The 26,540-nt window shown below is 37.7% G+C and overlaps 2 protein-coding genes and 2 non-coding genes across 5 annotated transcripts; all 4 read left to right on the top strand.

Moving 5' to 3' along the window:
- Positions 1 to 11,924: 11,924 nt before the first annotated feature.
- On the top strand, positions 11,925 to 15,554 carry rpl10 (ribosomal protein L10). Its single transcript, XM_077717621.1, has 7 exons — positions 11,925 to 11,967; positions 12,089 to 12,120; positions 12,634 to 12,692; positions 14,495 to 14,602; positions 14,755 to 14,893; positions 14,963 to 15,125; positions 15,350 to 15,554. The coding sequence occupies exons 2-7, from the start codon at positions 12,098 to 12,100 to the stop codon at positions 15,503 to 15,505; spliced, it is 648 nt and encodes a 215-aa protein (XP_077573747.1). The 5' UTR covers positions 11,925 to 11,967; positions 12,089 to 12,097; the 3' UTR covers positions 15,506 to 15,554.
- LOC144207614 (small nucleolar RNA SNORA70) lies at positions 14,285 to 14,417 on the top strand. Its single transcript, XR_013328731.1, has one exon. It is a non-coding gene; the product is annotated as a small nucleolar RNA SNORA70 (small nucleolar RNA).
- On the top strand, positions 15,162 to 15,295 carry LOC144207608 (small nucleolar RNA SNORA70). Its single transcript, XR_013328728.1, has one exon. It is a non-coding gene; the product is annotated as a small nucleolar RNA SNORA70 (small nucleolar RNA).
- A 1,393-nt stretch (positions 15,555 to 16,947) lies between the features above and the next one.
- Positions 16,948 to 26,145, top strand: dnase1l1 (deoxyribonuclease I-like 1). 2 transcript variants are annotated; one of them, XM_077717599.1, is made up of 10 exons: positions 16,948 to 17,067; positions 19,016 to 19,181; positions 19,292 to 19,446; positions 19,599 to 19,687; positions 19,772 to 19,861; positions 19,942 to 20,054; positions 20,141 to 20,253; positions 21,550 to 21,707; positions 22,263 to 22,359; positions 25,083 to 26,145. In XM_077717599.1, exons 3-10 carry the CDS (start codon positions 19,300 to 19,302, stop codon positions 25,215 to 25,217), a joined length of 942 nt encoding a protein of 313 aa, XP_077573725.1. In that variant the 5' UTR covers positions 16,948 to 17,067; positions 19,016 to 19,181; positions 19,292 to 19,299; the 3' UTR covers positions 25,218 to 26,145. The 2 variants fall into 2 exon arrangements, with proteins under 2 accessions (XP_077573725.1, XP_077573733.1); XM_077717607.1 differs by having other exon boundaries at positions 19,016 to 19,224; positions 19,354 to 19,446.
- The last annotated feature ends 395 nt before the right edge of the window (positions 26,146 to 26,540 follow it).

Genomic DNA, 26,540 nt, shown 5'->3' with positions numbered 1-26,540 from the left:
TGAGGCAAGCGGTCAGTGACATCATCCATGTGGACTTTTTAGAAGTTACATTACCAGATCTAACACACAATCATTTTTTGGGCACTGATGTGGCTTTTCCCAGGAAATAATATTGACAAAAATAGCAAATCTCCTCTGACGTATGAGCATAGCAAGATGCATAGAATAAGGTTTTCTCCGGGTACCACGGTTTGTTCCCATATTCCAAAAACATGCATGGTAGGCTGATTGGACACTCTAAATTGCCCCTAGGTATGAGTGTGAGCATGAATATTTTTGTCTCCTTCTGCCCTGCGATTGGCTGCCCACCAATTTAGGCCTGGAGTCAGCTGGGATAGGCTCCAGCAACCCCGTGACCCCAATGAGGATAAAGTGGTTCAGAAAATGAATGAATAAAGTTTTGGGGGCAGTAGTTAAAAGTCTGAGTTGTATGGCGCTGACTAAAAAGCCACATAACAAAAGAGTCCTTAGTAACCAGTTAAGGAAATTGAAAAGGTTCAGTATTTGACTGGAAGTGCTGAAGGTGATTGTTCAAAGTGGACCTTGGCCTCTTGTTTAGTGTAGTGCATTCAAATATACGAAGCTACTATTAGCCAATGATGATCATTATGCTCATATGAGTGGCATTATAACTCTCGTAAGCATTGTTTTTAAAAATATGTCACTTTTTTGGTGCTAGCAAATGAACAAATATGCCATATTCTTTTTTTGCTGTCTCACATAACAACCCCCCCTCCTTTGACTCCAAGGCAAAGCCACTCAACGCACATAAACCTTGATCCCATATAACCAGCAGGACTAAATGTGGAAAATTTTTACTGGTTAAAGCTAGGTCCATTTTTAGACATGTGAAATATATAGATGTTTAAAGACCACTTCAAGTAGGCAATTTAGTTGCATAAAAACAGCAGAGGAGGAAAAGATGTTCATTGGATCTTTATTGGGTTTAGTAAAAAGGTATACATATATCTATTGAATCTATATTTTACCAGGTATGGTAATTTAGAACAGATTCTGATATGCAGTGCCGACTGGATTGCATTACTAATATTTAAACAAGATGTGGATGGTTGAATCAATTCACATTATTGGCATATATTGTTTAGGTATGACCTATATACACGTTTTAATCATTTAAACATAACATTTTTGGTATTTCCTCCAGCCCATTAGTTGACATTTTGAAAAGAAGGAATTTGTGCATCTGTCGCAACAAAGAATTCCTTTCATTTTGATTAAAGTGCTCGCTCATAATAAGGTCATAAGAGCTGTCCTTATTTCACCCGCTTGGGAAATTAGTCTGAACCTAGCAGACTGAAATCTTTTTTGTTTTCTTAATAAAACAGTAGCTGTCTTAGTGGTTGTAATGCCAAAATGTTTAATGAAAGACTTTGACAGGTCAGTTGTGGCAATCTTTTTAAAAGAATGGAAAAATGTTGTTTTTTCCCTTCTTACTCGTAAACATGATTCATTAGGAATCATGCATTTGACTCAGTTGAATGTTTGAAGATGGTGGTGAAAAAAGACATTATTAACTTGAAGTTATATCTGTGGGGGGTGCTAGAGACTATCCCAGGCAACTGCGCACCAGGCGGGGGACACCCTGAATTGGTAGCAAGCAGAAAGGTCGGAATTTGCCTATATTAATTCCAAAGAATTACAAAAATTGGCCTTAGGGCTTGAAAAAAATGTGTTTTTGGAACATAAAATTCTTTATATCCTAGGGGGCTTTGTGAATCCTAAAGCACGTCAAAATTACTTACCATTATTACTTTTCATTTGATCCACCAGGACATCTTTTGATCTTTTTAATTATATATTAATATTGTATATGTGAATTATTTATTTCTTATTTATTGATTATGTATCTCTACTATATATTGGATTACTTATTGATTGATTCATTTATTTATTTATTTTTTGTCTGTCTGTTGTGAGTTGTGCACCATGTTGTGAAAGCTTTTAATCTCATTATATACTTGTATAATGACAATACTAAAAGCATTCAGTTCAATTTAATTCAATTCAAATCAATTCCATATTAATGGGTTTAAATCACTTTTTTTAGCTATAAGAGAGGGTTGATGTCATGGAAACATTATAATGCAAATCCCTGCTATATGTTAATCTACAACTCCTGAAATGATCATTCCAATGAATGCTATCAGAACACAAATACTTTGAGCAAAGGTTAACAAGTGCAACCACTTTAACCACGGAACAAGAGAGCAGGACTAGGAATAAAGATATGAAAACACAGAAAGCAGTAATCAGAGTGATTCACTGATGTCCTCAACAGGCTGACTCAAAACAGCTTGGGACATCTGTAATCCTCTTGGGGTCCTACAGTATGTCTTAATGTGGTTTGTGAACATGTGCGCCACAGTGCATTGTGTGACTGAAAATTTCCAAGCAATTCTGTGTTGAGGCATTGGACATCCCTTTAAAGTTCATCCATTCATTCATTTTCTCAACCACCTTATCCTTACAAAGGTTGTGGGGGTGCTGGAGCCTATCCCTCAATTGTTGGCCAGCCAATCGCAGGGCACAAGGAGACGGACAGGCATTCATGCTCCCACTGATATCTAGCGGCAATTTAGAGTGTTTAACAAGCCTAACCTGCATATTTTTGGGATGTCGGAGAAAACCGGAGTACCCAAAGAAAACCCACACAAGCCCGGGGAGAACGTGCAAACTCCACACAGGAGGACCGACCTGGGATCGAACCCTGGCCCCCAGAACTGTGAGGCTGATGCCCGACCGCCTCTTTTTAATGTAAATAAATGATTTCAATTGTCACTATAGGCAACACTAAACTAAATCATTCAATCACACCATTTAATGAGTTTACGAATATACTGTAAGACTAAGGACCCAACATGCTGTTTTGAATATAAATAATACATTAAAATGGAGCTCATTTTGTTCTTTTCCAACATCAAACTTTTCTAAAAGTTTAGCCGTGCGACAATATGTGAAGCCAAGCACAAAAATAGAAAACATCCACTGCCGAGTATTCAAACCTGCAATCTTTTTCACTTTGACTCACGGAATCCGACATAATGTAGGTGCCTTTCAAAGATTAAATAAACACTTGACTCTTGTTTGGAATAAAAGGCGAGGAACTGTTGGACATTTACTTCTGTGACTCCTACAAGGGTGTCTTTCCACTCCCTTGCCATATTAAGACAATCACACAGATTGGATGAGAGGCTTGACAAATTGGGAGGGTCAGGAATTCAGACCTTCTGTTGGTTTACTTAGTGTGTGCACTTGTGTGTTCATGTGACTGTATATGTGTATGTATATGTTTATGTGACTATCTCTTTACTCAGTAGAAAACCTGACGACAATATGTGAAAATGAATCACACACACACACATGGGATCCAGCCCAGCACACCATGTTGTGTGGCCTGCGAAATAAATTTTGTGCTTCAACTTGATGTTTTTTGCTAAAGTGACATTGTTGCTGTCTTTGATTAAAAAATGAGGATTAAATAGACCAGTGACTGTTCTTTTTCTTAATAAATACACAAAAAGAAATAATATCTACTGCTATTCATTTTATTTTAAAAAATGCTGTTTTCATTGAAACCCTTTTGAAAAAAAACGGTATAATTTTTGTTATTTTGAATGAAAAATGTAAATAAAATATAATAAATTGAAGATATCTTAATAGAATAAGAAATGGAAAAATATTTTCAGCAATTTCCTCTTTTCTAAATGAAAAAAAAGGAAATAGCTAACTATCTATATTTGAAAAAAAAATACAAAAAATGATTTGGACAATCTTAAGGTTAACAATGTCTTTAGTAGATGATTATATCAGTTAGTTATCAATTATTTGATTAATCAAATATCCTGTCAAAATCAAACATAACTAAAAGAAGAGTTTAACCCTCCTGCATTAAATAGAAATCTCTGTATAATTTTTCTTATGAAACTTGTTGATCTTCATGCGCCCACACCCACCTGTTAACAAATAGATTATAAAATGTCTTGGGAATGTGCACTCGTGAGTACATTTAAACATTCGGACGTCTTTCTCTATCTACAAACAGAGCCTTTTAAGGAAAGCTTTCTCTTCCTCTCTCTCTCTCTCTCGCTGCCTGTCTTTCCTGCACTTTTACACTGCTCATTTCGACCAACCCCAAACACCCCCCCAATCCAAAAACCTCCCCGCCTCCTGTGTGTTCTTATTTTTTCTCGTCTTTGGCTCTTTCCCCAAGCAAGCAGTATCATATTCCCTCTTGACCAACATGCCCCTGTCAAGTCTTGTTGAACTAAGGAGAGAAAAGCATCTGTGAGAGACCAAGTGAGGAGGCGGGTAAAGTTAATAAGCAAGAAATAGACTGTGATACAAAGACATGTACAAATTTCAAGGCGAAAATGGTTTTGTGGTCCTATCGGATGACAGTATGGAATTGTTTTGTTTTCAAGATCTATCCTGAGGAAGAACATTCACCATTAAATTGACTCTGAAGTTAAAAATGAAGATGGTGCCACTGGGAAATGGACGGAGAGATGAGCTCCAGTGTTTTTGCCCTTTTAAGGGGGCGGAGGGATGCAGTCAGCAGCTATGAATGACGGAGCTCCCTCTCACATCCCCTCCCTCCCCCCTCCATCCCTTCTCCTGTAAATCTATCTTGCTCTAATTCTTACACATTGAATCAATTTCCTTTATTGTGGGCATTTGCGCAATGAAAACACATGTTGCAAGATAGTGCGTAAGAGTTCTACTTTATACAGACCAAAAATACATCTAATCTCAGACACAATGACAACATCATCACCATTGAATCAGCGGCTTTTCAGTTGTGTTTGATTTATATGCATTAGATCACACAAGGTGACAAACATGTACTTGTTACACAACAAGAATACCACACCTGTGTGGACTCAAACGCTGCATCAGTGTGTGTGTATGCATGTGTCATATTGTCTGAGTGAGATTCCAGATGACCTTTGTATTAGTCTTGCCATAGGAGTGTGTGATAAAGAGTAAGGTGACACTACACGTATGCCTTCACTTGCATCTGGATTCACTGGAACTCAAATGAAGGGGAACGCATAATGACCTCATGCAAGATTAACAGAAGCATGCAGTCGAAATGTCTGAATGTGATGAACTGTCTGGTGAGCGTTTGTGTGTGCGTGTGTGTCTGCATGTGTGTGGACAAGCAACTATGTGAGCAAAGAAACAAACTATCAAACTTGTGGAAAATGTAAAAAAAAAAGTTTGCAGAATTTGAAACTTTATCCCATCTCATCTCATTTCATTTTCTAAACTGCTTTATCTTCATTAGGGTCATGGGGGTGCTGGAGCCTATCCCAGCTGACTCCAGGCCAGAAGCGGGGACACCTTGAATCGGTGGCCAGCCAATCGCAGTCCTCAAGGAGACAGACAACAATTGGAATGTGGGAGGAAACCAGAGTACCAAGAGGAAACCCACGCAGGCCCGGGGAGAACATGCAAACTCCACACAGGTGGACGTGACCTGGATTTGAACCCAGGACCGCAGAGCTGTGAGGTCAATGGGCTAACCACATTAAACTTTATGTCAATCATTTTCACTTGATAGTCACCCAATGCTGTGGTGGTTCATTCACCCGACTTTGAAGCGGGCAGCGTGGGATCGATCCAGACATGGTGGCGGTGTTACTACAAGTACGAAGAACACAACATTTGAAGTAGAACTTGGAATTTATGCAAAATAAGCAGAAATTGACATTTGAATTAAAATGAACATGAGTTTAAGTACAACTAAAACTAACCCATCTTGACAATTACAGTGCAATTAATAGTCAAGTGACACTGTAAGTACAAGTTAAGATTTCAAGTTGATTTCCAGTTAAGATTTTCCAGTCGAAAGGAATGATGACAACATTATAACTAATTATAAAAATCAGCAATGTCTTGTTTGAGAATGGCAGATGATGTAAAATTAGTAGGGCATGACCAGTCTTTCTCTTCTGTGGCACTGCCCAAGCATAACCTCAACTTCTGTTCTGCATAACACACAGCAAGGGAGTGTACTGGCTTGTCTTTGTTATTGAAAGGAACTGATGCATTAGTTCACATTCAACTATTCTTTATACACTTAAAATGTATTGGAAATCATATACAAGCCAGTGTTATTGTGGTAACATTATATATTAGCAGACAAATTCAATTAATATTTTACATATATATATATATATATATATATATATATATATATATATATATATATATATATATATATATATATATATATATATATATATATATATATATATATATATATATACATACTGTATAGTTGTACAACAATAGTTAAACATATTTTACAAAGAGAAAATATGTCACTGTATACTTTTGCATTCTCCTGTTTGTAGTTTGACTCCTAACAGGAAGAAACATCATTATAAAATAAAATGTCACATTTGTCAATCCACTAGCTTTCCTAGTTCCAATGGATGGAATGTCAATGGGTGACAAACCAATTTAAACCAACAGCAGAAGCATGAAAAGAATCACATGGTTCGACGCCTGTCATCGTTACTGGCACTGAACGAGTTAAACTATATTTGTAGAACTGTTGGTGGTTGTTCTCCTCTGGTTCTCACTGTGTGCACTCACCCAGGGTTCAGCAGGAAGGGAATGACATCATATGAGCTCATGACTAAAGCAGTTGAGCCCAGCACAGACCTGCAGAGACATGACCTGCCGAATAGGAGACATGGACACACATGGTGGGACAAAACACATGTTGGCTTTTTCATTTAGTGTACCCTGTTGGAGATTTAGTGTGTTTGTGATTACAAGTGCTGTATCAGCTACACTAAAAGCTCTTTCGTCCTGAGGGCTATGTCCTTGTTATCTGGTGTTACAAGGATTGACTAGGTTGAGAATACTTCAGAGTTGCCAACCTCCGTTGACCCCATTTCAGGAGTACCCTTGTCCCATTTCTGGAGTATTTCCGGAGTGAATGCGAGTGGCGCAAAATCCATATAAAATGTAAAAAAAACTAAAAAAACAAACATAGGACAATTTAAATCAAACTTCTATTATAATGTTTTTACATTAATTAAAATATTGTTTTTGCAAACTATTGAAAAAGTACAGAATAATGAAAATAATGGTTGTGTTTGGGTCCTCCTAGGTTCATTTTACAGTCAGTAATTCCAACATGTGTCACACTGAAGTCGCACTTGCATGTTCTGCAATGCGCAAATGTCGGTCATTTTTGGAGACAGCTGTGAAATGATCTTGTAAAGAGTTCAAATCTTATTTGGTAAACCATACAAATCGCCATTATTCGCTACACAATTGGAACTGGCCATACCAAGCGTTGCTGACTAACTAGCAGACATGAAAATAGCCAAAAAGGGGATGCGGATCCACCTTTTGCAATGTAAGTAGGTTCTCTCAGTTGAAACGTTTGAGGAGAGAGGTAAGATAAACTTTTTAACTTAATAAAACAAAACATCAAGCACTCCAATATTGATTCTAATATTGGAAATATTGCTCAGGGAGCAATACCAAAGATTATTGCTCAGCGAGCAATGCCATAAACCATAGGGAACTCTTTTATATCGTTTTTATTGTCTCCATGTGAAAAAAAGCTGAAAGTGTTTCAATTGAGACTAAACCTTCTTACAAAGGGTTCAAATAAACGACCAGGAAAAGAGAAACCACAATGAGAGACGGAAGGAGCCATCAATGCGTGAACGACCTCTATGCAGTAGAAAACAAGCTATGCATCCCACAATCATTGTTTGAAGTAATTGCCAAATTGAGCCATGGAAAGTCTCATGTCTCAACAGAGGGGTTAATGGACATGGTACAGCGTGTGTTACAGGTCTAAAAACGTATTTTAAATGTTTTTGTAGAAACTGTTTAACCTTTTGCAGACATAATGTGCAAGTTAACCTCAAGCTCAAACGAGGCTAATGCCCAAAAGGTACCTACTTGATTCAATACACACCTCTAAATAAATGTAATGCAAGTAGAGTAAATATTGACAATATTAAAATTACCAATATGTTTGTATGAATCATATTTGTTAACTAGGTATTAGCGCTACTCGGAAAAAGGCGCACAATACAAAATCAAACTTACGAGCATTTTTCGACATGAACGCAATTTGCAGACCTGTTCGCATGTACCGTTTGTTTGTAAGTTGAATGTTCGTAAGTAGGGGATCGTCTATATAACATATATATAGACTGGCAATGTAATGGTCCACCTGTGTTGTCATACATTTTTCCCAATTTACACATCAGATTTTTTTTCTACATTTCCTGTACAACATGACATTAAATCAGGTAACTCCGTTGTATTTATTTTAGGCCCAAAGTTTCCATGGCAAAGACTGATCTATACTTACCAAATCCACTGTTTTGTTCAAAAGCACCACTCAGCATTTTTTCTAATAATCTCGTCTCGACATGTTCATGTGTGCATCATCATTTTAGAAGAAAATCACAGTGTCATCCAAAAGAGTGACAGAAAAATAAAGACTGAAATGACTTCCATATGTTCCATTTTTGTCCTCCCCCCTCAGAGCTCCAAGATTGACAGTTCTAACCTGGGCTTGACCTGATTTGATGCTAACTTAGTTTTTCAATGAATACTTTGTTTTCCCATTTCTTAGTAATTCTTTCGACAGCTGGTTGCTTTACCTTATGTTTGAATAAGCCCTTTCAGGAAATCCCTTGACAGTGGCCCTGATCACCTTTCCTTGCTTCTGTATGTTCACTTCTTAATAAGTTTTCTGCATTGTGGGTGCAGATATGGAAATCCTATTAGTATAGTGAACTATATATAATATATTATTATCAGTATACACAGGAGTCACTGGATTGTTACTTAAATCCATCCATTCATACAAAATAATACATATAAAAAATAAAATATTATTATCTGATGTTATCCATTAATTCATTTTTTTTCTACTGTGAGGGACATCCTCTATTGGTCAGACCAATCGCTGGGCACAAGAAGATGGACAACCATTCATGACCCTATTCATACCAATCTAAGGTGTCCAACCAGCCTACTATGACAAAGAGAACATGCAAACTCCACACAGGAAGGTCCAAACCTGGGATTGAACCCTCGATTTCAGAACTGTGAGCCTGATATGCTAATCACCCAGGGCCCCGTGATATCATATGACATGGTTTATTGTATTGTATTACATTACTATAGTCATTCATTCATTTTCTGAACCGCTTATCTTCACAAGGGTTGTGGGGGGTGCTGGAGCCTATCCTAGCTGAGTTCGTGCACCAGGCGCGGGACACCCTGAATCAGTGGAGAGTCGATCGTAGAGTACAAGGAGACGGGCAATCATTCATGCTCACACTACCACTACCCACCGGGCAGCCTGCATTACATTATAATATAATCTATTTGTTTAAGAGATTTCATCATTTTATTCTGGCTGGTACTACTGAAGAAGACAGTGTTTCTAATATTCACAGTTATATTTCTCCAAATCTAGTTCTACTCTAATGTTCCGATTTCACTTTGACTGCAAGCATAAATTAATCTTGATCTTGTTTTATTTCTAAACTTGGTGTATACATTTTTTTCAGTGCAAGGCAACAGGATGTCAACCCCTTTGGAATTCTGCTTGGAAGCTGTGTTCCTAATTTTGAGGAAGTCACACTATAAACCCCAAGCAAACACTCTTGTTCTAAATGGGACGTGACCCTTCTGCATTGCAGATAAAACAAACCATATCACATGAACTGTGCACATTTCCGTTCTCACATGAGGTGTAAAAAAGGCACACCCTAACGTGTGTGTCTATATGGGTTACTGTCACTGGTCACTATAAAAGAGTGCTTACTGGAGAAACCATTGCGTCAGAATGCCCCTTCAGAAAAATAGGAAAGTCTGGAGTGATTCAGACAAAACAGGAATGGATAAGATAGACTCCCAAAGCCTATAGATGACCCTCACTTGATGCTGCACGAGGATCCCGATTAGAGTTCACTATCTACCACGATGAACTCATTTACTCCCAATGATAGCGATAGATGTCAAATCCATTTGAACTTGAAGGTCTAACAGAACTGTACCAGTTCAAATGGAATCAGCATTTATTGTGGTCAGTTTCATCCAATGTGTTAAGACTAAAATATACATTGAGACTCACTGTTTGAATTGTACATTTTCTTTTAAATGGCTTTACGTTTACCAAGCAGAACAGAGTCAGATTCTAGGGATTCCACACATTCCCCTTTTTGTTATTCATTAACTGGAGTTCAAGGATTAAATCAGTATTTCTCAGAGTGGGCCAAACAGACACGCACACTCAGACGAGCGCACATACGAAGGAAATATATGGAGATCCCCCATAGTACTCAAATACTATGGTGTAATACTGCTATCTGCTGGTCATTTCTGAAAAAAACAAAGCGAATAAAAAGTTTTAAGTTGTCGTTTGAGAAAACGCACGTAAACATTGTATAAATGCGCAAATTCACAAGAAGTAACCAAACCAAGCTTTGAAATATATATAAAAAAAATACCAAAAAACAATGACTGTCAAAAGTAACAAATTATAGATTATAGAGAGATATTTTTGAAAATTCTGATTTAGTGATTAAATTAGACAAGAAGTCAGACGTTGTTTCTAATTTTGATGTACTTGACATTAGATTTTATATCAGTAAAGTGGGGGTAGGTGTTACTTTACCTACCAGTTTTCTTTTTATTCATTGACCTATGGGGCTTTTGTTTGACTTTCCATTTAAACTACTGTTTTTCAATTTTCCATTTCCATAAGCCTTTTTGCCCAGTGACAACAAAGACATTATGAGGGAATTCTGACATTTGATTTCCTAAACAGCTACAATGTAGCTTATTGTATTCATGCGATAATTTGAGGAAATCATATATGTAAACGGGTTTGCAGTCATAATGGCCCGCAGTGAGAACTTTACCTACGGTGAGGCCTTTTGCCAAAATGTCAATGACAGTTGATGTTCAGTCATCTAAAAGAGACATTTGACTTTTTCCCTTTTGGGTGTAAAGGAAATCTACTTGGCAAGAGATCTATTACCCAGCTTTTTACTAGCATTAATTTGTCACTATGGCCATATATACTCCTATATATTAAGCACCATATGCAGATATTTTGTTTGTGGCTATCTTGTTACCTCCTTAACCCAAACACTCAATATTGTGTGCTCTTTCCAAAATTCCAATACTTTTGTCATGGTTCCTTGGAAAACAAAAATAATACCAAATATGTCAAAATACACCCTTAATCACTATGCCATGTTAGGAAAAGATCACCATCTAATAAATTTTACACTCTTGTCAATTTTAATGATTAGGCTGTGCAAGATATTAAAAACAACAATCAATTCTTAATCACTTAGGATAATTCAAACCATTCTGGAAAAGTAAATCACTGGATTTGCACCACGTGCAATAAATCATTTCACATGCCGACAACAATACAAATAATAGTTTTTCATTGTGTGTTTGTGTGTGTATGTATGTATATATATATATATATATATATATATATATATATATATATATATATATATATATATATATATATATATATATATATATATATATATATATATATATATATATATATATATATATATATATATATATATATATATATATATATATATATATATATATATATATATATATATATATATATATATATATATATATATATATATATAATGCAAATCGACTACAACAAAAAACGACATCATGTGAAGACAATACTACAGTACCCAGAGTTCATTTGAGACGAAACTGCCGACCTAAAATATTAAAGTAATATTTTTATATGAAGGAAAATGTTTTTATACACCTTCAACAAAAAAATAAATGCGTTAAAAAAGTTTTTTTTTAAATATCTGAAAAAAAGTATTTAAAAAAATCAGCCGGCATGTGACCAAACGGAAGTGGGTTCTACTTCCTTTCCTCCATTCGGTGAGTGCGTGGTCGCCTCTCATTTTCTACGGCTCTGCCGAAAGTTTTATTTGTGTCGGTACTGTTCAACCCAAAGAGCAAAAAATGATCCCCTAACATTTACTTATGTGTTCTTTTTCAGATTGCAAACATGGGGCGTCGGCCAGCCCGCTGGTAAGTCTATTTTGACCTGTCATTCCGCGGCCCGACGCGCAAACAAAATGGCAGCGGCTTCCTCACCGCGACATGTGGACCGTGCTAGTAAACGTGTCTTCTAGAAAATACCAGTCTTGGTTAAAGTTCTTATTTGGTTTCGAACTTTTACTCCGGACCTCACCGTGTGTTTATAGACGTCGGGTACATTTCTCGGCGTTAAGTAGCTCGAGAAGAACTTGGCTTCATTTACATTAGCAGGCCGCAACAATTTTATTGGACGTAATTGTAGCACGAATTTGATTCACGTATTATCACACCCTCTTTCAACACAAGCTTTCAAAATAATTTACCTAACTGAATCTTACAGCCATGTAAGCCATTTTGCGGCCAGCTTATTAAAGTTATTTCTAAAATATACGCAGTTATACACGCTGAATGTACACATTGCAAATTTAGAATAAGTGCTTTGTTGCTTGTCCTACTAAATAATGACATGCCACCTCATACTTGCTGCCCGTTTCTTGCTCACAGCTACCGGTACTGCAAGAACAAACCGTACCCCAAGTCACGTTTCTGTCGGGGTGTGCCTGGTAAGTAACTCTCCATCTGAGTGTAAAAATCACCCTGGTACGCCATTGGTGTCTACAGTATTGCCTTGATATGAGCTTAATGCGTTCTGGGGCCGAGATCGTGTGTTGATTTACTTGTTTATCAAATCAATGTCTCCCATATAAATGAACTAAATACAAATTAATTAAACAAGATATTAGTGGTAAACCATGTTTATTGGTTGTATTTCACCATCTAAAGACAGTGATAATTTTACAATTGGCACACTGCGAGTCCCAGGGATTCGCTTGTCTGAAAACTGTGCGTCCCAGGAAACTTGTCACGAGTCCCAACATACTACGGATGCAAATAAAACATAAACAACGATATATAAACATTCAGATTTAATTTATTTATTATATGGTTTAGGGTTAGGGTTTATTTATCATTGTACTAGTCTTTCAGCTCGTAGATCCTCCTCTCTTTGCAGCCAAAAGTCTTTTGAAATGTGCGTATTTTTCCTTGCTTCCCCCGTTTTGCTTCATGATCATCGATCGAATCTTCTGCAGTTCTTTTCTTACTAGTTGTATTTTTAACTGCGAAATAACTATCCAGACTGTTTTGCTTTTTCTGAAACATTTTTTATCTTTCTTACACTATTACGAAACTCTTGCTATCGCTTTCTCTCCTTCGTCTGCTAGTCTCGCGAGAATTATTTCGCAAAGATTATGTGGAATAAATTGGTTTGCTATCGGATATGTGTTTTGGTTTTTTTTTTGATAAAAATTTCTTTGCGTCCGAAAAAAGCACATTACTTGAAATTGTGCGTCTGGAAGAAAAGCTGTGCGTATCAGACGCAGGACGCAGAGGTAACGAGAACACTGTAAAGAGTAAAAAAATAACTGGTGGTTATGATTAGTACTAAAATGAGACATTCCTCGTAGGGGGGTCGGAAACAGGGGAACATAAGATGGTAAAGGAATTTAACTTGAGTAAATGAATTTAACATTATGATAGAGGCACTTAAAAAAGTTAGAATCATTCTTTACACTGAACTTAGTTCCTATTTTGTTTTAATTTTTTTTCTTTGCGTTTGGCTTTTTTCCTCGCTTCCACCTTCCAGCGAACCTATCTAGGAATGTTTGCGTTTCTCTCCAAAATATTGCGGAAATGACTCGCCTGTCAATAGGATAATGCCCAACCACTTTCTAACTTGTTCGGATGCTCTTCTCGTATTTGCGACCCTGCTTCGTCACATGTACAGCCCTCATTTTTTTGATGATTTTGTGCTTAATATCGATTATGTGCCTTCACACTATCCTTCATTGCACTTGTTGGCTTTGGGGCCGTAGTTTTTCCCCTTCTACAATGACAAATGCAAAAAAAAAAAACCCTAGGAAAAATGCAGTGCTCTGCCCAGTGCTTGTAGATATTTTGGCACGAGGGAGACTTGGTGAGAACGACACATTGAAAACTGGTCTCGGCCACCTGGCTGTCTCGTATGTTCGTGTCTCAAAATTTGTCTCGTATCTCAAGGCAAACTTGCTTGGAATTTTACTCGTATCTCAAATTGCTCGTATGATGGGGCACTTAAATATCAAGGTATTTCTGTATAGTGCTTTGACAGACCACGTTGCAGTCTATTAAGCCGACTAGTCTTGCTGCAGTGCATTTCTGGCGTGCAAAGGCTGCATACATAAAATCTTTGGTTGTGTATGTCCTCAGCTGGGAGGTGCTGAGTTCTTAAAGGGATCACTGAAACATGTTCATATATTGAAATATACTGTATAACATTCCATAGTTGGATTTTTGTATTTGATAGCTTTGTTTGTTGTTGTTTAAGACCCGAAGATTAGGATCTTCGACCTGGGCAGGAAGAGGGCCAAGGTAGATGAGTTTCCCCTGTGTGGGCACATGGTCTCTGATGAATATGAGCAGCTGTCTTCTGAAGGTGAGTTTTTTTCAAAGTTTACGTTCCCAGAAGTGATAGGAAATGGGGACGCTCCCACCCCCCTTTGTTGAACACCTTCTTCGTGTACCGATGGTGTTTCATAAGCGTTTGGTGGCTACTTGGAAATTTCAGTCTTGCTTTGTCTTTCGTAGCTTTGGAGGCTGCCCGTATCTGTGCTAACAAGTACATGGTGAAGACCTGCGGTAAAGATGGTTTCCACATTCGTATGCGTCTGCATCCTTTCCACGTCATCCGCATCAACAAAATGTTGTCCTGTGCCGGAGCTGACAGGTGTGATTTTTGTTGTCGTATTCTTTGGTTTTAATCCCTTTAGTCAAAATTGTCTTTTCTCCTTTTTAGGCTCCAAACAGGAATGCGTGGCGCTTTTGGTAAGCCACAGGGCACCGTGGCCCGCGTGAACATTGGCCAGGTTATCATGTCTGTGCGTACCAAGGCCCAGAACAAGGAGCATGTGGTTGAAGCCTTGCGCAGAGCCAAGTTCAAGTTTCCTGGCCGCCAGAAGGTACACGGGTGGCACTTATGCATTTTCCATGAAACATTGCAGTTTATTAAGCCGACGAGTCTCGCTGTTGTGCGTTTCTGGTGTGCAAAGGCTGCAAACAGCAAACTCTTTGGCAGTGTATGTGCTCGGCTGTGAGGTGCGGAGAGCTTTAAGGGGCCACTGAGACAAATGTTCATTAAGTGTCTGATTTTTGGTTCATTGTCGTGTTTCTCTTTCTTCCTCAGATCCATATTTCCAAGAAGTATGGCTTCACCAAGTTCAATGCCACCGAGTTTGATGAGATGTTGGCTCAGAAACGTGTCATTCCCGATGGCTGTGGTGTCAAGTACATCCCCAATAAAGGCCCTCTGTCCCGCTGGAAGGCCATCCATGCTGTTTAGAGCACCTGTAGCTTCTCATTGACTACAAATAAAAGTGGCTTTCATTATATCCTTGTCTAGTTCATTCACATATGGCGTCACATGCAGGTTTTGGGCCATCTCATTTCCTGCTCCTCAAGGCTTTAGGACTGCCTTGAATTTATCTGGAATTAAATGAGAACATACTCTAAAACATATTTAATGATGTAGTTGTCCTGATAATATAATGTGATATGTAATGTGTCAAATATATAAAATTATTTAGAGCTAGCAAATACAAAATCGTCCATAGTTTACAGCAAATTCCAAAATCTGAATTTTCTACAGAAATGGTCGCTCATTCATTCACAGAAATGGACAACCATACATCACTCATACGAATGCAAATGGTTTGATTCAGAATGCTCCACCAGCCTACACTGCATGGTTTTGGTATGGGGAAGGAAACTGGAGTACCTGGAGAAAATCCATGCAATCCCAGGGAGAACATGCAAACTCCATACAGTGACCTGGGATTGAACCTTAGACCCCAGAACTGTGAGGCTGATATGCCAACCTAGTTAATCAGACGCAGTCTTATATCTGTAAGTGCCTGCAAGGAAGACATTGTAATCTTGGCCAAGACACAAGTTTACAAGGACAGCACAAAAACTCATCAGTTTTGTTGCTTCTTTCTTTTTTCAAAAGTGGCCAGAAGGGTTGGAAAAGATCAAGGGGTCACTAAGTTGGCAAAATTCCTTAGGCCTTGCGTCATTTTAACGACATCACTTTGACATTGGTTGGCATGGCAGCAAAAGGTTTACCAAGGGAATTTGAATCTTAAAAAAATGACTGGAGTTTGTTGTTAACAAATCTATGTTCCCGAATATTTGACAGCAGTATATATTTTTATTTATATATATATATATATATATATATATATATATATATATATATATATATATATATATATATATATATATATATATATATATATATATATATATATATATATATATATATATATATATATATATATATATATATATATATATATATATATATATATATATATATATATATATATATATATATATATATATATATATATATATATATATATATATATATATATATATATATATATATATATATATATATATATATATATATATATATATATATATATATATATATATATATATATATATATATATATATATATATATATATATATATATATATATATATATATATATATATGTATATGTATATAAGTTTCAAGTTTGTGCCATAATTAAAGAGTTAATTTCCATAAACCTTTACCTCCAATTAACAAGCAACATGTCCCTTTTATATAATTCTGACTTGCTTCAATAAGCTCTTGGTGATGAGGAAGTACTTCCATGAATTGGAACGAATAGAAAAGCAAGTCTAAACTGCCTGTTATCTTGCATAGCACTCAGCACAAATGCATAGTGTACTGCAAATCATGTACATACTCACCAGTAGGTGGACGACACACCCACAGGAAACAGTCACTGAGCAAGTTTAGTATTACATAAAGAAAGAAGGAAGTTGGCATAAAAATACATCTGGACTTGGTAAGTGGCTATATTTTTCCTTTAAAAAAACTTTCATAGGAGGATTCTTAAACAGGCTTAGTGGGTTAGGCAATGTGTCCGAACATGTGTGTTTGTGTGACAGAAAAACAATCTAAACAATGTTCCATTTACTGTACAGACTGTCTGTCATGTGAGTCGTATGCGGGGTGACAGATTTAGGTCTGTGGATGTATAGCACACATAAATATACATATAAGCAAGTGTCATGTGTTTAAGAGCTGTGTGTATACACTTGCTTAGAAAATAAATATTCTTATATAGGGCAATGTCCTGTACAGATGAAAAAAAAAACTCTAAAAAAATAGGCATGTAAAATAGATTATTATTTAAAATAAAAATGAATGCATGTATTAATGCAATTTATTATTTACCTAATTATAACTAACCATTCTAAAACAATATAATACAAAAATATGTATTTCACCCAATATTTTATTAGTCACAAAACTAATGTAGAAAATAAGGTTTTGCTTGAATATTATACTGTACTATCCCTAATAATTTTTAACAAAGCAATTTACAAGATTAAAATAATTATTGCCTTAGACCAGCCACATGTGATATACAGTTGCACTATATCAATAGGTGAGATGTTAGAAAATAATTGCATACACTATTTTACCATGCTGTAATGCATACAATGCATCTGCAAGATTAAATAAACCCATCCCCTATATAACAGTGACCATTATTATTATTATTATATTTTGGCAGATTTTGTTGTTATCAATGGTCCCAACTGTTGTGACCTTTGTGGCTTTTCCACAAAATGTAATATGTGGTTTCTGATGAATAAGGCGACTCATAATAGAAATTCCAGAAATGTTGTACCCAAAGTATACAATATATAAGTATACTATAAAGAATATTTCATTCAGTTTTGACTGAGTGCCACATATGTTATTGTGTATTTTTTAATCTTTTTGACAGTGGTGCAATACCAGACTATAGTGTTCTGCATTGGGAGTAGAAATTTCAAAATAACAAGTCAAAGTGCACATAACTTAGTTATTATCTTGTTCGTCCCAGATGCATATGTATAACATGGTATGTGAAATATATAGCCCAATGTTTTTGTGGCGAGTAGGCATGTCTAAAAAAGATGAACAAAACAAAAAAACAGTTTGGTACACACTAAAAATAGAAATATAAACCACTGCTTTTTCAATGTACAAATATGCCCAATGTCTTTGACAACGAGTGAACGATTGACAGTTTTTCATTTGAAAATAAAGTCAAACAGATAACATTCATTTTGTTTGAGTGAGTGTTTAGTACAATGGCAAACTGTGGCCCGCGGGCCACATCCGGTTAACGGATGCACTTTTTTATATGTATCGTATCTTGTGCTGACCCGGCCCATCTGTCAAATTTTTAAAGTCAATATGGCCCCCGGGCCGAAAAGTTTGCCCACCCTTGGGTTAGTACATACTTCTCACAGTTCTGTGATCGAGAGTTCAACCCTTGGTTGAGTTTCGGAATTCCTGTGTGGAGTTTGCATGTTTTCCTCAGGCCTGCGTGGGTTTTCTCCGGGTACCTATCACATCTGACTTCGGGCCAGAGGCGGGGGACAACCTGAATTGGTAACCAGCCAATCGCAGGGCAGAAATAACCATCCACGCTCACACCTAGGGGCAATTTAGAGTGTCCAATCAGCCTAATATACATCTCTATAGAATGTGGGACGAAACCCACACAGGTCAGGGGAGAACATACAAACTCCATACAGGTGGACTGACCTGGATTTGAACTCAGGTCTCACATTGTGAGGCTGACACTCTAACCACTTATTCATCTGAATAAAATAATCAGCTGTCCAAAGAATTGATTGACACCCAGGGCAACAAATAGGATCTAAGTGGGTGGGACAATCATCAACTGTAGTTCATCTCACCTCATTTTCTGAACTCATTTTCATTCTCACTAGGGTCGCGAGGGTTGCTGGAGCTTAACCCAGTTGTCTTCTGGCGAAAGGCTGACTACACCCTAGGGTGGTCGCCAGTAAATCGCAGAGCACACAAACAACCATCCGCACTCCCAATCATACCGCCACCGGTGGGAATTGAGCCCGTGCCTCCTCACAACCAAGTCAGGCGAGTGAACCTGGACAGCACGAAGCGGCCAAGGAGATATTATGTATGCCAAAATTCAACATACAACAATTAATGTTTTCCTTTTCCTCCCTTTGATTTTGCTTTTACAGACGTGACAATGAAACATTTCCTCTCCACCCTAGTTCCATATCTTTGTATGTGTGGTATTCAGGCATCTTCAGAATTGAGGATATGTGCCTTCAACCTTCAGCATTTTGGAGAATCGAAAGCCAACAAGCAGGATATCATGCGTATATATGCTCAGGTAATGTATTCATATGCTTTTACTACTTAACTGGTTCACTATTTAAAGACTAAGTTTGGGGACAGAGAGTATTGAACTCCTCTCAACCAACCTGTGATAGTGTCATCAACATGTTGCCTCAAGCAAACTATTTCTTTCATGATTTCCTGCAGATAATTTCCAGATGTGATGTGAGTCTACTACAGGAAGTGAGAGACCGTAAACAGATAGCTTTGAACCAGTTGCTTGAGCATCTTAACAAGTGATTGAATATTTTAAAATACACACAAAGTAATACTTAGATCAATGTCCTGAGTCATGTTGTCTCCTGTCTGTTTATACTCAGATATGACAGCTATCATGAGTATAACGCTGTGGCGAGTAAAAGACTGGGTAGATCTGAAACATACCAGGAACAGTATGTATTTGTCTACAGGTAAGCTAAATATTTCGAAATGTATATATTTAAATGTCAATTGTAAGAAACCAATTCTCACGGAGGTTGGATGTATGCAGGGCCGATACAGTGAAAGTCACTGGGCAGTATCAGTACCCTGACACTAAGCCAGGAGATGTTGATGCTTTCTCCCGAGAGCCCTTTGTTGTTCGCTTTAAAGCCATAAAAACAGGTTTGTAACCCTCTAAAATAATTTAAAATCTACACATGCATACGTTTTTATATTCTTACAATGCTCATTCCTTACTTGCATTTTAGCAATCAAGGATTTTGTCCTCATACCACAACATACCAGTCCAGCTAACGTTTCTAAGGAGCTTGAGGCTCTGTATGATGTATTACAACATGTGAAAAGGATGTGGAAAACTGAGGTAAAATGTCACTTTCAAGATATTTGTGTCCTTCGGGCATGGATCAACATTTCCCATAAATTGCATTATAAAATTGAAATTCCCATTTATGTAAATATTTCAGTTACATACCGTATTTTCACGACTATAAGGCGCACCGCATTATAAGGCGCACCCTCAATGAATGACATTTTTCCATATATAAGGCGCACTGTATTATAAGGCGCACTGTCTATTTTGGAGAAAATTGAAGACTTTTTAATGTGCCTTTTAGTCGTGAAAATATGGTAATTGCTATTGACTTCCAGGTATGAAGCACTCACTACACAGTCACCTCTAGAGCCAGCCATTGTTGATGTTTTGGATTTTTTTGTATAAAATCTTGCAGTGGGGGAGGAGCTATATGATGGAAGATGTTGTAAACTAAGATGGCATTCGCATATTTAACACTATTGTTTCAGTTCAGGCGTTTGTGTTTTTTTTAATATCCGACAGTGGTGGTTTTTCGTTTTTGGTTTTCTGTTTTTTTTCCATATATGAGGTACACTGGATTATAAGGCGCACTGTCTATTTTGGAGAAAATTTAAGACTTTTAAGTGCGCCCTATAGTCGCGAAAATACGGTACTATTTTCCCTGAAAATCAAACCCTTTAAAATAAATAAATACAACTATAAATTTAAAGCTGCCCGGGGTTGAGAGGTTAGCCGATAGCGCGTCGGTCTCACAGCCTTGGGGTCCTGGGTTCAAATTCAGGTCGGTCCACCTGTGTGGAGTTTGCATGTTCTTCCAGAGGCCTGTGTGGGTTTCCTCCGGGTACTCCAGTTTCCAAAAACATGCGCTGTAGGCTGATTGGACACTCTAAATTGCGCCTAGGTATGGGTGTGAGTGTGCATGGTTGTCTCCTGGCCACCGATTCAGGGTGTCCCCCGCCTCTGGCCCAGAGTCAGCTGGGAGAGCATCCAGCACACCCTGCGACTTTAATAAGGATACAGCAGTTTAGAAAATTAATGAATCAATATAAATTTAAAAACATTTATGGATAGAAACAAATACACTCAGTTCACCAATGAGCTGCTATGACAACAATAAACGACCAATCATTTAAGATGGGATGACTGACGAAAAACTCACATATTTCAATGCCCTTTACGCCGATATACGTCCAGTTCATTTTTACTGGGAGGGATTGCAGCTATTAATCGCTGCCTGCACTACAATCAAGAAATATTTGGGTTTCTGTGACCATCAAAAGCAGCCAACGAGTCACTGCGTGCTAGAGTAGTTCACTGTGCACTTATTTTATTTCCATTTAACAGAATGTGATGCTTCTTGGTGACTTCAATGCTGATTGTTCCTACCTTTCCAAGAGGGCCCGCGGTAAACTTCGCTTGTTCACAGACAACAATCTGTTTTGGCTGATGCCAGAGAAGACAGACACAACTGTCCGAGGAACCACCACCTGCGCCTATGACAGGTAAATGGGGAGCAACAAAGTACTACAAGTGTAGATTAATACTGCATTAAGTGAGTTAAAACCGAATGATTCTTGCAATAAATATCAAAAAAGTGTCCTATGAAGCACATCTATATAAAATACATTATGTTTAAACAATTATGGTTATGTGAATGATCTCATCTCTTATCTCATTTTCTGAACCGCTTTATCCTCATTAGGGTCGCGGGTGCTGGAGCCTATCCCAGCTGACTCCGGGCCAGAGGCGGGGGACACCCTGAATCGGTGGCCAGCCGATCGCAGGGCACAAGGAAACAGACAAGCATGCACACTCACACCCACACCTAAGGACAATTTAGAGTGTCCAATCAGCCTCCTATGCATGTTTTTTTTAAATGTGGGAGGAAACCGGATTACCCGGAGAAAACCCACGCAGGCCCGGGGGAACATGCAAACTCCACACAGTTGGACCGACCTGGATTTGAACCCAGGACCCCTAGAGCTGTGAGGCCGGCACGCTAAACGCTCATGTTAGCCGTTATGTGAATTAATTTCATTTCATTTGTGTTTCACCAGGATGGTTGTACACGGTAACACTTTCTCCAATGCAGTTGTACCCTTTTCAGCCAAGCCATTTAACTTTCAAGTGGAATATCACCTCACAGAGGAAGAGGTAATAAGTGGCTTACTTCAATGTCTATATTTCGAAGCAGTTTTGAGCTTTTATGTAGTCAAATGAGAATAAGAGTCATCTTTATTGGCAAAGTATAATAGACACACATGGAATTTGTCTCAGGTAGACAGCCTAATAAGACTATGAACAATTAACTAGAACATTATACATAAGTGCAAAAATCAGTACCAGTACTGAAAAACTACTGCATACCTGTCAACCTCGAACCATTTGTGATCTTACCAAATTTTGTTTTCGCCCTTACATATATGTATAAATACATGGAAAATCTTACCACTTTACTTTTTTGTAAAACAGACCAGAAACAGCTGATCAAATGAAAGTAAACATAAACAAGGGAACAGGAAACGGAAATCACATGGTGAAAGTGTTACAAAACGAAATGTTTATCATGATCTTTTTTTTTTAGCCAATCAGAGGCGCCGGTACATATATCACTTGGCAGACATGCGTTTCCGGGAAGAAACAATGGCGGATGGTGAAAAATGGCTAGAAAGTGCCTTAATTTATTTTTTTTTCTCAAAATCACCGTTTAGCGTACCATTTTCATGTGTACAGCGTACCAATATAAAAATGGGCTTTCAGTTGTACCAATTACGGCGAGAACGTACCAGTTGACAGGTATGCTACTGAACGATTATTGCTGTGTTAATCATACAGTTGTCAAAAAAAAAAATGACCACAGTCCAGGAGTAACTACAAAAAAGTGTATTTTTCTAATGATACAGCCATCATGCAATATATTTTTAAAAAGAAAAAAAAACATTGTGCTATGTTAGTTCCTTGAAAAGTCAATCTTGGAGAAAAAGACTTAAAGGATTTAAAATTGTAAATTCCATTTGATAATTGTATTCATATTGATAGTAGTTTGTTTTACTGGGTTTCCATACCATATGTTGTGAATAAATGTTTTGTCATTGCGATATGTTCAGCATTTGCCAGTTACCACTACCGGTGCAAACCTTGGTGTGAGCTGAGAAAATGTAAAACAAAAAATGTACAGTGTTCCCTCGCTTATCGCGGTTAATGGGGACCGGGACCACCCGTGATAAGTGCATTTCCGCAAAGTAGGGATTCCCCTTCAAAAATGCTTAATTTGAATTTAAATCAAAAAATATATATATATTTTTATTTTTTATTTTTTTACCCCCTGTATACAGTACACCATATAGAATATGGGTAGATAGAGTGAAATTCATGTTATAACAAAAAAAATTAAATTGTAAAATATGTTGTTTCAATGTAATATTTGTATTTTTTTTCTCCCAAAAAAATCTGCGAAGCTCTGAGTCCGCGATAGCTGAACCGCGACGTAGCGGGGGAACACTGTACACCAGGGGTGGCCAACCCGCGGCTCGCGAGCCGCATGCGGCTCTTTGCCCGGTTTCATGCGGCTCTTACGTCCATATCAAAGTTTGTATTTGTGTTTTATTTTTTTTTGCGTGTGCGCTTCGCTTGAGTTCAATACGGTATTTTCGTCCAATGCGCATGTGCTTGGGATGAAAATACCTCAAAGTTTCCCAGTAGGAGCAAGGTCATTTGAGTAAACGTTTTTAACAGAGTGGGAGAGCTCCCGTGAACCAGAAGCGACAATGAACGGCGTCGCGCACACAAAAAGTATCCCAAAGATCGAGCGTCGGCTGAAAAAGCCACACCCCCTGCGAGGCAGACCAAGGCGAGAGTGCTCAGCCGGGAGCAGCCAATAGGAGAGCGAGGTGTACACCCACGTGGTGGGCGCGCTAGTTCGCCCACCACGTGGGTGTACACCTCGCTCTCCTATTGGCTGCTCCCGGCTGAGCACTCTCGCCTTGGTCTGCCTCGCATGAACATTGTGTGTGCACTGTCTCACACAGACAAACTCTCAGTTCAACCAAGTCCACAAACAAAAATATAATAATTTACAATAGCGTTTTTCTTTTTCTATGCATGTTACTTAGTGGGACTTCTGTCATAAAATCAGCGCCTATTTTTGCGCAACATTCGCTCCTTGTGAGCTGTCATTTATTATGAATGGCTTTTAACTAGCGAAAAGCCATTCATAATAAATGACAGCTCACAAGGAGCGAATGTTGCGCAAAAATAGGCGCTGATTTTATGACAGAAGTCCCACTAAGTAACATGCATAGAAAAAGAAAAACGCTATTGTAAATTATTATATTTTTGTTTGTGGACTTGGTTGAACTGAGAGTTTGTCTGTGTGAGACAGTGCACACACAATGTTCATTGTTGATAATGACTGGCCTGTGCTGTTAGTACTGTAGGAGTCAATTTATGTCATTACTATGCTGGTGTGTGACATTTACAATAAATCTGTGTGATGTGGCTCTTTGCGGTAACACAGTAAAAAATGTGGCTCTTTGCGGTAACACGGTAAAAAATGTGGCTCTTGGTCTCTGACTGGTTGGCCACCCCTGCTGTACACCAATTTTTACTCACAAATTATGGGTGTGCGTTATACATGGGTGCGCGTTAAACTCAAATAAATACAGTAAATACAATTACATTTGCATGCTTGGCTCTTTCACATAAACATTTAGATTACACCGAGGAAAAATAAAAGTGTAAATGTTTTCTGTAGCAGTTGTCCTCATTAGGGTTGCAGATATGCGGCAGCCTCTCTAAAATGACTTTAAACGCGAAGTGCATGCATTCAGTGTAAAAACAACAATTGAATCACACCTATTTTTTTGTTTCCCACTCAGGCACTCAAGGTGAGTGACCATTACCCCATTGAGGTCCTGCTGAAGAACAACGCATCAAAACTCTGCTTCAGTCTCTTCCTGGTGTCAGTTATTTCCATCTACTATTTAGAGATTACCCTATTTACTCGCACATAATCCACATTTGTCTGGCAAAAACACGATGAATCGAGGATACGGCGAATATGCGCATAAAAAGATGACATGCATGAAACTGCAAGGTGAAACGCCATGATGCAAGACAATGCAGCCGATACAGTAATTTATTTAAAAATTGAGAAGGATCAACAGATAAAACACTAAACTAAATTTATTTTGACGTCTATGAATGAAATTAAAGAAAAAAAAACTTATCTTGCATAAAACTGGAAAAAACGTGCTACTTGCGCCATATGAACTTTTACCGATAGTTCAACGTGCGCTGACTGGCCAGATGTGAGTAGCCTTGATACATATGTTGGTATTGTTTGCCATGTCAGTACATCCCAATAGTTGTTATGGCTAATCAAAGGTCTTGCGGTCGATCTTTAAAATATCAGTCTTGATACCTGCGTAATGTGTACCTCATGCTATTATTGCACCCAGAGACTTGGTGAACACTATAACATACCTGTCAACTTCTGCCGATAACTGCCCTCATAAATGATCATGATTCCCTGTACAAACCCCCCAAAATACGTACTAACACCGTACTACGCGTGTTTACTCGCGTTAACTCGTTTCTTACTATGTGGCTCCTCCATGCTTGCTTCCACGATATTTACTCTATGTATATCTACGCATGCGGATGTCATCCTTTATCGATATTGCCGTACGCACCGCTAAAAAAATACATACGATTGAGGATCATTTTTGCTGGTATACCATGACAATAGTAACGATCGAGGACAGTAGGGTCCTTGGCTACCAGCCTACGAGACTATCTGGATTTTAGCCAAAACGGTCTTGTTAAGATCGTTTTTCATAAATATTGGCGATTTAAAAAAAAAATCCCCATACAAAAGTCGGTGTACGGTGTACATGATTTGAAATGGTATAAAATACGTATAAAACGTACAAGTTGACAGGTATTGTAATTTCTGTCATTAAAAAGCATCAAGTTCTCATCAAGATAGACATTTATTTTTACAAATGGAATACTTTGATGTTTTGCATTTAGAAAGTTGTAAAAATGGTAAAATTCAACATCTGTAAGGCAATTTTAAGGGGGTGGCTTATACGCAGGGCGGCTTATATGCGAGTAAATACAGTGAGTTATAGTTTTCTCTACAAATCTCAAACAGAATTACAGTTGACAAGATTTCACAACTATATTGACATGTATTCTTTTTAAAAATACTTAACACTTTTGACTACAAGTAAATTACAATAATACGAAATTGATTTGTTATGATGCGATAGTCCATCTATAGCTCTACATCAAGGGTGTCTAACTTATTTTTTGTCGCGGGCCACAGGATA

The sequence above is a fragment of the Stigmatopora nigra genome, chromosome 1 (assembly GCF_051989575.1).
Source record: "Stigmatopora nigra isolate UIUO_SnigA chromosome 1, RoL_Snig_1.1, whole genome shotgun sequence".
Lineage (NCBI taxonomy): Eukaryota > Metazoa > Chordata > Actinopteri > Syngnathiformes > Syngnathidae > Stigmatopora > Stigmatopora nigra.
This window is presented reverse-complemented; position numbering and strand designations above follow the sequence as displayed.

Excerpts from the sequence above, each read along its gene's own strand:
- rpl10 (XM_077717621.1), top strand. The coding sequence starts at position 12,098 with ATGGGGCGTCGGCCAGCCCGCTG. Across the intron at positions 12,121-12,633 it reads GGGCGTCGGCCAGCCCGCTG|CTACCGGTACTGCAAGAACA; the intron begins GTAAGTCTATTT and ends TCTTGCTCACAG. Across the intron at positions 14,894-14,962 it reads TCCTGTGCCGGAGCTGACAG|GCTCCAAACAGGAATGCGTG; the intron begins GTGTGATTTTTG and ends TCTCCTTTTTAG.
- dnase1l1 (XM_077717599.1), top strand. The coding sequence starts at position 19,300 with ATGAAACATTTCCTCTCCACCCTAGTTCCATATCTTTGTATGTGTGGT. Across the intron at positions 19,447-19,598 it reads TCATGCGTATATATGCTCAG|ATAATTTCCAGATGTGATGT; the intron begins GTAATGTATTCA and ends GATTTCCTGCAG. Across the intron at positions 20,055-20,140 it reads CTTTAAAGCCATAAAAACAG|CAATCAAGGATTTTGTCCTC; the intron begins GTTTGTAACCCT and ends CTTGCATTTTAG.